The 12,711-nt window shown below is 45.5% G+C and overlaps 1 protein-coding gene across 2 annotated transcripts in view; it reads left to right on the plus strand.

Moving 5' to 3' along the window:
• Positions 1 to 9,462, plus strand: part of NPSR1 (neuropeptide S receptor 1) — a 214,679-nt gene extending 205,217 nt beyond the window's left edge. For both annotated transcript variants that reach the window (XM_004708016.2, XM_013006053.2), the window contains 3 exons: positions 2,004 to 2,090; positions 7,612 to 7,792; positions 8,895 to 9,462. In XM_004708016.2, the coding sequence (XP_004708073.1) occupies positions 2,004 to 2,090; positions 7,612 to 7,792; positions 8,895 to 8,985 (359 nt within the window). In that variant the 3' untranslated portion in view covers positions 8,986 to 9,462. The remainder of the gene's footprint in view (positions 1 to 2,003; positions 2,091 to 7,611; positions 7,793 to 8,894) is intronic.
• The last annotated feature ends 3,249 nt before the right edge of the window (positions 9,463 to 12,711 follow it).

Consider the following 12,711-nt stretch of genomic DNA (forward strand, 5'->3'; position numbering starts at 1 on the left):
TCCTGCTCAATTGAAATTTCCTGGAGAACAAGAATCTCTTTTAGCCCCTTCTCAAAGTCCCTATCAGTGACACTGTTGCTCGCCTCAAGGTCAATGGTTCAAACCCACCAGCCGCTCTATAGCTGCTAGGAGTTGGAAATGATGGACTGGTTGCCAGTGGGTTTAGCACTCAGTGAGTGTTTTTCGCTTGTTGGAGTGACTGCTCTGCGTGGGTGTTGAGAGTGGATTGAATGGAATGAAGAACACAGAGGTAAATAAACTTCAGGCCAGAAGCCCTGGTGGTGCCGTGGCTAACGGAAAGGTCTAAAGTTAGATCCGCCAGTGGCCCGATGGGAGAAAATGCCTGGTGATTTGCTCTCATAAAGCTGGCAGAGTTGGAAGCCCTATAAGGTTGCTGTGAATCTGAATCAGCATCAGCTCGGAGTCAGAATTGACCAGGGGCGTGCAACAGAACATCTGCAGGCCAGGTTCCATGGGACTTACGAGACATTTCCAATAGGAAATTGGAGGACGCCCAATGAGCAAATTAGCTGGGCTTTCCAGTATACAACACACACACACACACACACACACACACACACACACACACACACACACACAGAACTGTGTGTGGAGTAGCCACCTTAGGGCTCTGACCAAGGCTGCAGCCAGGGCTGTGTTGAGCCTTCCTCAGTAGTCCCCAGAGGGGTGAGGCTGGAATCCTGTCCAGTCAGAAAAAGGGCACCTTTTCCTAATTTTCCCAAAGGGATCACATGGTCTGGAAGACGGTCTGTCAGCAAAAGCTTTTCCACAGAATCCAGGATGCCACATGCAACATTTTCATTCCCAAATGTGTTATCATTCGACATCTTTTACTAAGAGAGAGCACCAAATTCCATCCACCCAAGTCAAGCATTGCTTTGGCCTTGGTTCTTAACTAGCCAAAGGTCGGCATAAATTCATTCAACAACCAAACCAAACATCCACAGGCATCTAGTCAATTCAGAACCACAGTGACCCTCTAGGGCAGAGTGGAACCGACCCTCAGAGTTTCTAAAACTGTACATCTTAAATTAACGAAGGCAGAAAGCCTAATCTTGCTCCTAGCAACGCTAGTGAGTCCGAAAGGTTAGCAGCCCAGTGCGTAACCAACTAGGCCAACCAGGGACTACTTATCAATCAATCAATCACCATGTGTGGAGGACCCAGGAGTGAAAGAAAGTATTTATCTGACCTGACATCATATTCTATTCTTATATGACCCCTTTGAGCATTTCATTATTAGATAATGATCTCATGATTATTATTAGATATGTACATATGATTATTAACCAGTTGTAATCAAGTCAATGCTGACCCAAGGTGACTGACTCTGGGTGTATCCAAGTAGAACTGTGCTCATAGGGTTTTTAATAGCTGAGTTAGAGAAGTAGATCACCAGCCCTTTCTTCTGAGGCACTCTTGACTGCATTAGCTGTTTGTACTAACCAAGAACACTGGCTAAAGCTATACCTGGCTCCAATGTGGGAAGTTTTTCAATACCTTTGGTTAGGGAACTCCAGACAATTAGTAAGCAAAATTGATAGCTTACTGGTAGAACTCTTACTTCCCATAAAGAAGACTCAGGTTCAATTCCTCACCCATGCACCTCATATGCAGCCATCATCTGTTACTGGGAGCTCTCGTGTTGCTTTCATGCTTAATAGATTTCCTCTGAGTTTCCCTACTAAGATGGACTAGGAAGGAAAGCCTGGTGATCTACTTCCAAACATCACCCAGTGAAAATAAGTGGATCGCAGTGATCCGAGTCAAAACTAATCATGCAGATAGTACAGGACCTGGTGTCCATTGTGCATGGGATAGCTAAGGGGAGGGAGCAAAGTCAACAAGAGCTACACAACTCCATTCACATGGCAGCCGTGGACCTAACTTTCCATGTTGCCATCAACAGAAACATTTAATGTCGTGGACAGATGACATCCCAAACACTTCCTCTGCCATATCCCTTGTGTATCTATCTACAGATGGAAAACTGTGCACCAGTTACAATCGAGGGCTCATCTCAAAGGCAAAAATCAAGGCCATCAAGTATAGCATCGTCATCATTCTCGGTAAGTAATATCTCTGCATGCCTTGCAGAATTGGGTGAACATCCCGAGCAAACTTGTACCTGGGGTGCGGTGGAGGACAACCTACACAAGGAAAGAATGTGTCTACTGACACTTCTACTTTACTGGATGGGGAATGAAAGTGTGGGGCCTGATGGCCCACCAATGTCTCCTTGAAGGGCCAACATTTGATTCCCAATCTATCTCTTTTTTGATATACTTGTCTTTTAAGCCAAGGAGGAGATCATTTGGGGAACAAATCTGATGAAAATGTAACTAACTGAAGCCGACATCCATCATGGCCATTTGACCCAGTGATCTTTAGACACAGTCTCCCCCAGGGTTGACCTTGATGGACAAAGGAAAGAGAGAGGTGGCATTCCATTGGACAGTTCATTGCTCAGAGGCTAGAAATGCCTCCCAAATGGTCAGCTTGCTTCTCTTTCTCCCTCCTGTCTTCTGCCCTGTCCTTTTTCTTTCTCCTTCTGCTTTCAACCCACGAATTCACTTCATTGCAGAAGGAAGGGGGAAAACATTTTTTTTTTCAAGATCACCAAATAGTGTCAGATTGGTGAGTGTTCTTGCTAGTCTCAAACCTTCAAATCTTCCTGCACCCTTAGCCCTCTCAGCGAATGACTCTGCTTCTTACGTCACTAAAAAAAAGATTCAAGTTTCAGAAGGGAATTTTCTCATTCTCCCACCTCCACATCCAGTTCCATGGCCGCATGTCTGACACCATATGCTTTGATTTTTTCCCTATGACTTTGGATAAACGGTCTCTCCTTCTCTCTGGGCTCAGTCTGTTCACTTAAGCTCCAGCTTCCATTCTTTCCTTCTTATTTCTCCAGTCTACCCCGGGGTCCCCATTTCTGGCTCATACACTCATACAAATCCTTTAACATCTCCCCCCGAGTCGCTGCACTTCATGGCTGTCTTTGGAAGTGTAGCCCCTCCACATGGAGAAGGCTTGACTAAACCCTGGATCCACCTTTCACCCCTCATTCTCTCTGGAACCTATTTTAAGTTACCTCTCTCCCCCAAGTGAAATTACTGGGACCTCCAAGATGCCAAAGGTTGAGTCTAGATCTTCAGTTTACTTAACTTAGTATCATCTGGCCCATCTCTCCTGTTCAAACATCTGCTTTGCTTGGAAATAATATCTAGGATGTCTCCTTGAAATCTCTCCTTAGAGATCTTGTAACCCCATCATATCCACATGTCCAAAATAGAAAACTCCTTTTCATTTCAAAACCATGTTACTGAGAGCTAATACAGATAGTATGCCATCCCATAGTTCAATCCCGTCAAACAGTAATGTACAATGGCTATCACAAACAGTTTCATGCATTTTCTTCCTTCTAGAACTCCTTGATGTCAGCTCTGCTTTACCCACCCCACCCCCCATCTCCCCTCCCCCCATTGCATCTTCCCGGGACCCTTGTTCTACCCCTCATTGCGGTCTCTATGGGTTCATCAGCCCTGGGTTTCACATACCGATAAACAGAAAAACACATAACAAAACAGAAATGTTGGTATCTCTGCTACCCCTGCAAACACAGTTCTTCCTCAGCTTTCTCCAAAATAACACCATGTTCTACCCGGGGATCAAGCCACACACTTCAGGGCCATCAGAATGATTCTGTTTTCCACACACCCTTCACCCAGTCCATCCGCAAAGCTTAGCTACTCTACCTTCAAATCGCATCCCCAATCCTGCGGTTTCTCACTATGTCCAGAACCACTGCCCTGACCGAAGCATCGGTCATCTTCTTCCTGGAAAACCACAACTAGCTGGCCTTCTTGTTTCTCTTATCCTATATCCTATATTCTCCTCAAAGTAGCCAGGATGATCTTTTAAAAATGTAAATCAGATCCTGCCCCTTTGCACACCTCCCTGGGATGCCCCGTGGCGCTCAAACAAAGCCTGCAGGTTCCTTACATGTTCTTCAGGGCCCCAAGAGACCTGCCCTCCCACCCCGTCTCCCACAGACTCTCCCATAAAGTTCTTCCACCCTAACTCTGTCCAGCTCTCACGGGCCTCCTCGCTGTTTCTTCAAAATAGCAGCTGATCTTACCTGGGGCAGCTCGCCCCTGAAATAACCTGCCCTCATAGCTAAAGTCCTCCTCCTGATTCACTGCCTGCCGCCTCCCCAGAATGGCCTCCCTGATTGCACTCTAAAAATAGACCTCTTCTGGTCTTGCAGTGCCTTAGTTTTCTTCACGGTGCCTAAAGATGGACAGACATTGCGGCATAGATATTGATTTGCTGATTCTCTGTCTCCTCTGTCATAATAGTCAATCTATGAGGGCAGTAACTTTTACTTCCCCCTAGCTTACACTGTCCCCAGGGTCACTCCCTACCCCCGCCTCTCACGCAACTAGAGGCTCAATCAATTTTTGTTGAATAATCAAATGAATTCAAATAAGCAATGAAGAAAAAAAAAAGTGTGCTATTTTCTTTTATATAACGCCAAGCCTGCTCCTGCTAGTTCACCTCGTATCTCTTGAAAACTGGAAAAAAACATCAGCTCAAACCTCTCTCTCATGTTAGCTGCATGTCAAATCATCAAACCAGTCAGTCACCTGCCTAACAGACAACCGCAAAAATGCCAAGCAGGCCCCTTGCAGCCCCGCGCAGCCAGTGGGCTGTAGGCCCGGAGCACGGCTGCAGACAGGAATGGAACAAAGCACATACAGCCCTCAGGGCAGAGGCATCTGAGGCAGATCTAAGATGTCCTTCCGTCCCAGACAGTCATTTGCACAGATGCACAGTCCCTGGATGCTGGGTTCAGAAATGTGTGCTTATACATGTGTTCCTGAGCCAAGACAGCCTTTCTCATGAGAAGCCATAGGCCCAGGCCCTCAGCATCCTTCCATCAGCGAGCAGGGCTGCACACCAAAGGGTCAGCCATGCCTACAGCCCTCCCCAACCCAAAAAGACCTTTTCTAGAATGAATTCTTGACAATGCCCTTTACCATCCTGAAATGAAATAGATACACTTTACTACCTAGCCAGCATAATTCTTTCTGAATCAATATACAGCTCCAATGATAAAGAAGGACCAGAAGGAAATGATTTATGATAAGATAATACATATTTTACTATGGAAATCTAGTTCCACCTGAAGACAGAATGGAGCCGTCCGATGCTTGCACCTAGACAGGGTACCAGCTCTGAAAGACGACAAATGCAGGTGCATCTTCATGGAGCCACTCAAAACTTAAGCAGCACTGCTGCTGGTGAGTGGATTTTCTGAGCAGGTGAACAGATGGGTGAAGTTCCTAATTAAACAAAGTCACCTTTCCGTTTTCAAGAGAATGGCATTCCTGGTGGGGGGAGGGATTGGTATTTATTAAAAATATTTTGGCTCTTTATATAAAACACAAGCTTCTGGACATGGGTAATAATGAACAGGTTTGGCCTCTCCCCCTGGATGGATGTTCATTTGGGCTCAAAGGATGTATGGGGTGCGGGATGAATCCTTGCTCAGTGGAATTGCCCCCACAGGCGTGTAGAAGGATGGGCATCCCTGCGTCAAACAACCCCGATGCTCCCCACCAACATTTGTGCATGTGATTTATTTATTGTGAACTAGGGGGCGGGGGTTATACCCCAGACCATCCTCTCTGCCTCCCGTGATTCAAACCACTCGGCCACCCCCTTCCCTGATTGTTCTTCTCCCTCTTGTGGCCCTCCATCCTCCATTGCACCCAAGACCTGTCATCCTCTACTCCCTCGCTCTCTCTTCCCCCGCGCTCCCACAGTTGGTGACCTCCGAAGTCTGTTCCCTTTTATATGCAAGTCTTTGCTTGGTGTTTTCACCTGATAATCATCATCTAATATAATACTGTATTCTCCTTTTGCGATCAACTGATTTCACTCAGCAGAAAGTCTTCTGTGTCTATCCATGCTATGAGGTGTCGCACGGTTTACTCATGTCTGGCATTCCATTGCCCCACACACATATTTTCAAAATATCTCAAAAGGCAATTTGTCCCACCATCTCTGCTTGATTTCACTGGGCTAGTGGTTCTCAACCTGTGGGTCACAATCCCTTTGGGGGTTGAACAACCCTTTCACAGGAGTCGCCTGATTCATAACAGTAGCAAAAGTACAATTATAAAGTAGCAATGAAAATAATTTTACGGTTGGGGGGACACCACAACATGGGGAACTATATGAAAGGGTTGTGGCATTAGGAAGGTTGAGAACCACTGCACTGGGCTGCTGTAACAGTGTCAAAGGCAGAGCGGCTTAAAGCAGCAGAATGTTACGTCTCTGGAGGCTAGGTGCCTGAAGTCAGGTTACTAGCAGCTTGGGTTCCTTCCGGACACTCGGAGGGATAATCTGTCCGCACCTCCCTCTTCGTCTGTCGTGCTTGCTGACAACCTGTGGCATTTCGTGGCTTGAAGACAGGATTCCGTCGTAGGTGGTCCTCTTCCCGTGTATGCATTCAAGCTCCCTTTTCTTCTGAGGGCCTCGGGCATTGGATTTGGGCCCATTAGGAAGCAGTAAGACTTCACCTTCATTCGATTCTGTCTGTAAAAACTCTTATTTTCAAATCAGGCCACGCTCGCAAGTTCTGGTTGGATATGACCTGGGGGAGGTTCTATTCACCCCATTACCCTCTCCCAGCATAATTGTTTTAGGCCAACACTGAGATGCACCCGAGCGGACAGAGTTCCACAGTCTCCGTGTCTGAACTGCTCACCTCCAATGTGCTGTCATCATCAGGGAAGAAACCCTGTGTCAGTCAATCCATGATGGAGGCAAGTTTGCCCCTGTCTGCAGTGATCGAGGAAGCCAGACTTCGCCCTTGCTAAATAAAGAGCCTTAGGAGGAAAGCCAGGGAGCTCGCATGGTGGGGAGGAGCGGAGGGGAGAAGTGGGGTTTGTGTGGGCGTCCAGTGCCTCTCACGGGCATTTGACTATGGACATCCATTTCCCACTCATTTCCTCTGAGGATTTGGAGCCAAACAAAATTAGAGTCCACCTCATGCAAATCACTTTGAACACAGAGGCAGTGGTGGATGGTGTTTGCTGGTGGCCAGCTTAGAGATCGAAGTGAAAGTTTAGAAGGTGGCAACGAAGCCTGACTGTGCTTGAAAACACTGATTACTATCTGTTCTCTTGGCCACTCCGGACAATCTGGAGTTGCTGGTGTCAGAGATTCCTGGGATGGATCTTCCCAAAGTGTCTGCAATAGATTTTGCCCACTCTTTCCTGAACTGTATTTGATAGAAGGCTAAGGACATACCCAGATTTCCCTGGCTTTCAATAAAAACTACACAACAGTAGGAACCTCATCCCACTATACAGCTAGAGAAGCTCCACATTGGTTTATGAATGTATCTATTAAATATGTGTGTGCATGACATCGTGTTAACCTATACCTAATGATAAACACTGTACCCAACTCCATAGTTTGAGAGACTCCCTGGTACCAAAGACCTTGCAAGACGAGCCCCAGTCAGGTTTGGCTGAGGAAGCCCTTGGTGACACTAATGGCTCTCTTCTTCTCCAGCCTTCATCTGTTGTTGGAGTCCGTACTTCCTGTTTGATATGTTGGACAATTTCAGTGTCCTGCCAGACACCAGAGAGCGCTTCTATGCCTCTGTGATCATTCAGAACCTGCCAGCCTTAAACAGTGCCATCAACCCCCTCATCTACTGCGTCTTCAGCAGCAGCATCTGCTCTCCCTATCGGTAAGGGGCTCACTCGCCGGGGTCCAAAAGAAGCTGTTAGCCTCTGCAGTCAGACTCATTCCAAACTTCCTGGAAGGTGACATTATCCCTGTTTGAAAGTTGAGATACGTGAGAGTCATGAAGTTTCGATTAGGTGTCCAGGATCACTTCATATGACACATTCTCACCCAGGTCCATGCCAAGGCCATTGCTTTCTCTGACAGTGCATCACTTCCAATGACAACCCTCTTACTTATGATACATTCAGAGGACCATCTCCGTTCAAAGGCTCAGCATGAATTGTCTCAGTACACTGCTGTGGTACTGGCATGACAGGGGCATTTCACAAATAACCAAATTAAGGTGCAGGAGATTAAGTAGCATTATTGAAGTCATATGACTATTTAGTGGCAGAACCACAACCGGACCCCTCTGACAACCATTTAGTCATTTTGCTGTTGTTACAAGGAGTTTCCTATACAAGCTACGGTGGATAAGTGATGAAATCAATAGGAGGTAACATAGTAGAATGGTTTAGGGGTTAGACTCACTGCCAGTGACTGAAGTTCACGTCCTGCTATTGCTGATTGATAACTGAGTGACCTTGGGTAAGTTATTTAACTTTCATGACAAGGAGGCCATTTCTTCAAAGTCAGTGGTGCTAATAACAGCTCCTACATCTTGGCCAGTGATGGTTCTGTTCATAGACTTCTGGTGCTGACAGGTGAGAACTTACCACCATCAAGTCGATTCTGACTCACAGCAACCCTATAGCACAGAGTAGAACTGCCCCTGTGGGTCTCTCAGACTGTACCTCTTACAAGAGTAGCTACAGTAGACTGTAACTCTTTCTCCCGCAGAGAAGCTAGTGGTTTCGAACAGCTGACCTTATGGTTAGCAGCCCAACATGTAACCACTACTGCATCCCTAGGGCTCCAACTAGTGGGAAGGAGAGGTGTAAGTGATGAGGAAGGACAGGGCAGGTCGATTTTAAATATAAACTTCTTTCATCGGTATGGTGCCTGATCCTAGTCTCTTAATGACTATTATTTTGAAGACTCTTACTTCTTTTTTCATCAAGCCAAATCATTTTTCTTCCTTGCTTCATTCTGACTTTCTCTAGGGAACGGAGATCACGGGATTCCAGAATGACCTGCCGAGAGAGAACTGAGAGGCATGAGATGCAAGTTCTGTCCAAGCCAGAATTCATCTAGACTCCGGGGCAGTGGTAATGCTAGGCTGGTTGCCATCGCTCTCCTGGCTCCTCATCAACAGCTTGGGCACTTGCATGGCACCTGAGCCCTCCCATTCTACTCCTGTGATCACTTGGAGCTAGCTGCATGAGGCAAACTCCTTATAAGCATGTGTTTGCTACTTCAGCAAGTGCTGTCCAATAGAAAGTCAACAACTCTCCAAGCTGTCCAAGAAAGACAGCGCTCCTGCCTACCACAGCCCTTAGCCCTACTGGTCAGCACCATGACCCAGTGGACAGAGACATCACCGACAGGAGCTACAGACTGAAGCGCTGAGGGAACAAACAAGGACTGGAGAAAAATGAAGCCGGGTTGCATGTAAGGCTTCTCATTATAATTCAAGAAGTAAATTGCAGACTTTGCTAGGTCTAGCTGTTTTAATTGCCCCCCATTTTTGTGGTGAGGGTGCAGTCGTGTAGCCAAGAAAATGTTTGTCCTTAAAATACCAATAAATTCATTTTCAGGCATTGGCTTCTTCTCTGTCCACAGCCTTGGTTTGCAGGTGGGTTTGTTGTCGGCTCCCAACCTCTCATTCCCATTGTATCAGCAAATAGTTTGTAGGGGGAAAGAGCGTAATGTCTGGCCCTCCAATGTACAGACAAATCTGAGGATTGCTTTCTCTGATAGGAAATAAAAATAAATAAATCAAAAGAAAGCACAGTGCTAAAAAGTCATGAAGCCCTGAGCTCCAGTCTGAATGACCAGACCTGCCCGTGCAGTGCCCCGAAGTCTCTTCCCTCTGAATTCACTCTGAGAGCTCTCTGACCACCATTCCTTCCACCTCAGGGACACACTCTCTTTTGATCTCTGAGAACCTTCTTTCTTTGAGGAAGTGAGTACCCATGGCTAGTGCAGCCATGATGTTTACCCTTTTGGGCAGTTGTAGCCTTTGTCTCTTTCACACCTTGGCTCGGAAGCACTAGTGCGACTTGTTTTGACATGCCTGGATCGTGGTATTTATAAGCGCAATCCCAGGGAAATGTGACTAAATGTTTTCCAGTCAATTTTAACCATCATATTTTTCCATAAGTGGAAGTGGAATAATTTAATTTGATTATGTGCACATCCCCACCCACAGGTCTGAGATGTGCAGGAGCACCTTATATTTAGCTTCACATACAATCTCAACATTAAAAATCTCCTTGGCAAATCCTCCCTCTCAGGATTATTCAAAGCTGAAATCTCTCCCTGCACCCCTTTCTTGGCCTTCTGCTAGTAGTCATTAAAATGTTCAGTGTACTTTAATAGCACTCCATTTCTCATTATGGTGTCAACCCAAAGATGGCATGTTTAAGGTCACAGTAGCATTTTTGCCATAACCCCTCTTTTCAATTCCATCTGATTTCAGGGCAAGTATCTCTTTAGGCAGGAATGAGCTTCCTCCATTACCACCTCCCTGAGAGGTATGCTCTGAATTTGAAGAACCAGAATATTCTAGTTTTATGTCTATACAACAGCTATGAAGACAGCTTCCTTCTCAGTCGAATGAGCTAGACTTGAGCAATTCTGGGAGCTTTGAATGGTGAGAAGTGGTTTCAAAATCTCCCTTTAAATCAAGAGGTGCCACAGAAGACGCAGAAAATCGTTGTTAAACTAGCTGCCTGCATGGGAGCCAATTAAAGCAGAATTTGGCAAGGATCCTAGACCATGGAACAGAAGGCTTGGGTTCTCTTCCCAGATGCTTTCTGTCTCTGTTACACTCCTGGCTGCAAAGACTTTACTTGCCTATCTCACCCCTCGATGCATTCAGAGTGTTGAAGAGAATGTCAAACAAGGGGCTTCATGGTCTTCAAATACTGTGAATAAAGCGTTGTTGTTATAATGGAATCTTTCCCATTCCTGAAGAAGACTGGAGCCCAGGAAGACAATGAACTGCAGAATGAACTGCCACTACAATGAACCATTCTTTCTGAGAGTTTGGATTCTAGAAATTCCATTTCCATGCATTGGCTGAGCTTGGTGGGACATGGTTTGAAAATGATGAAAACACTAGAAATGACTAGTAGAGGGTCTTCAACAAACCACTTAATCTCTTTGGCCATTGGTTCTTTGACCTGTGAGTTGGGGCCAGATCAGACTGTTGATGTAGATGTTGAGAATACCTTCAGAAAAGAATCTGCTACAACTGTAATGATTTCAATGATAGCCCCAAAGTCAGAGCTTCTGCAATTCTTTCCCAGAAAGACAAATGACACGACTCAAGGCTGACTCTCTTTGTCCTCCAGAAAATGTGGTTTTCCCATTGAACCATGAACTCTGGGGCACACCTGATTGCCCAGCTGTGAGACACAGTTCGCACTCTCACAGAAAATTAGGAGCTTGGGGCTGTGAAGTCACTTTCGGTAGCCTCTGACATTCGAGTGAGATCAGAATAGCCAGCAGGGTGCTCTGTAGAATACAGCAGCTGTTTCCCACACCAACGATTCAAGTAGGTCAACAGTTACATTATCACACTGCTTCAGGGATATGTGAAAATTGAGGATAACAAGAGTAGGTGTGCTTAATATAGTCAGCCACTCCACAGCAAATAAGTGTTTCCAGTTTACTGAACTAAATGAAATATCAATGGCAAAAAAAACACCAAAATCTTGTCTGCTTTCAGGCCTTATGTAGCCATAACTTAATTGAAGTTTCATTTTACCAGCCAACATTTTACATTGCTGTCCCCAGGGAAAGCTAACTGTTTTTAATGGCTTTAATTTATGATTAATTGTAAGGAGGAAAATGCTTCTTTTAAAGCAGAGGCATGTAGTTTAATCCCCACCCCCGTAATTTCATCTAACAACATAATTCACATACATAGAAATGAGTTTATCTCTTCCATTGCCAACTGAGGTGTCAAAAAGAGACACCTAGGTGGGTGGGTCAGCTGAGGAAAAGAGAAAATAAAAATACTTTTAATGAGAAAGAAAGTGAGTCTGTTCTTCCAAAATAGTATGAGGTAGCCACAGACCTGCTGGTTTCTCCTGCTTCCCCACATCATTTGAATACACCTCATGGGATGTGCAGGTGGACCAGTGCTCCCAACAGTTTTACTGCATCTGATTGAAGAGATGGTTCTAACTGTTAAGGTGCCAATCATCTGGCTTTTGGAAAGCCCTGACCAGCCCATGCTTTATTTCTCTGCAATTCCATTTTAAGGATATTTTCTCCATGCAGAGCTAGTCCAGTTAACATTTTAAGAGTGCAATTTCAGACTTACAGAATGTTAAAGTGAACCAAGCCTTAAGATCATCTCATCAAATGGGTTTCCATCTGCTCGGGGAACCCAGAGCAGGCAGAAGGAGGCAGCTGGTTGTTACTGTTAATGCACACAGCAATAGCATGTGAATCTAGAGAAGATTAAACATAGCCCAATTGTTCCAAGGGCCTTAAATTTCCTGCGATGGGAGTTCAATGTGTATTAACTTTAGACATGGACACTGCAAGAATACATCATACAGGTGTAGGGTGTATCCCTAAAAGAACAGAAATAAAGAAGCGTTATCACTTCCGAACTGAAAAGGGTTAAAAATTGAACCACAAAAATGTTTAAAAGAAGGCCAAGACTATCAAAAAGTATAGCGTCTGGGGTCTTAAAGGCTTGACGGTAATCAAGCGGCCATCAAGCTCAGAAGCAACAAAGCCCACACGGAAGAAGCACACCAGCCTATGCAACCACGAGGTGTCGAAGGGATCAGGTATAAG

This window comes from Echinops telfairi, unplaced genomic scaffold (genome assembly GCF_000313985.2).
Source record: "Echinops telfairi isolate 266 unplaced genomic scaffold, ASM31398v2 ScPeMD7_7;HRSCAF=31, whole genome shotgun sequence".
NCBI lineage: Eukaryota > Metazoa > Chordata > Mammalia > Afrosoricida > Tenrecidae > Echinops > Echinops telfairi.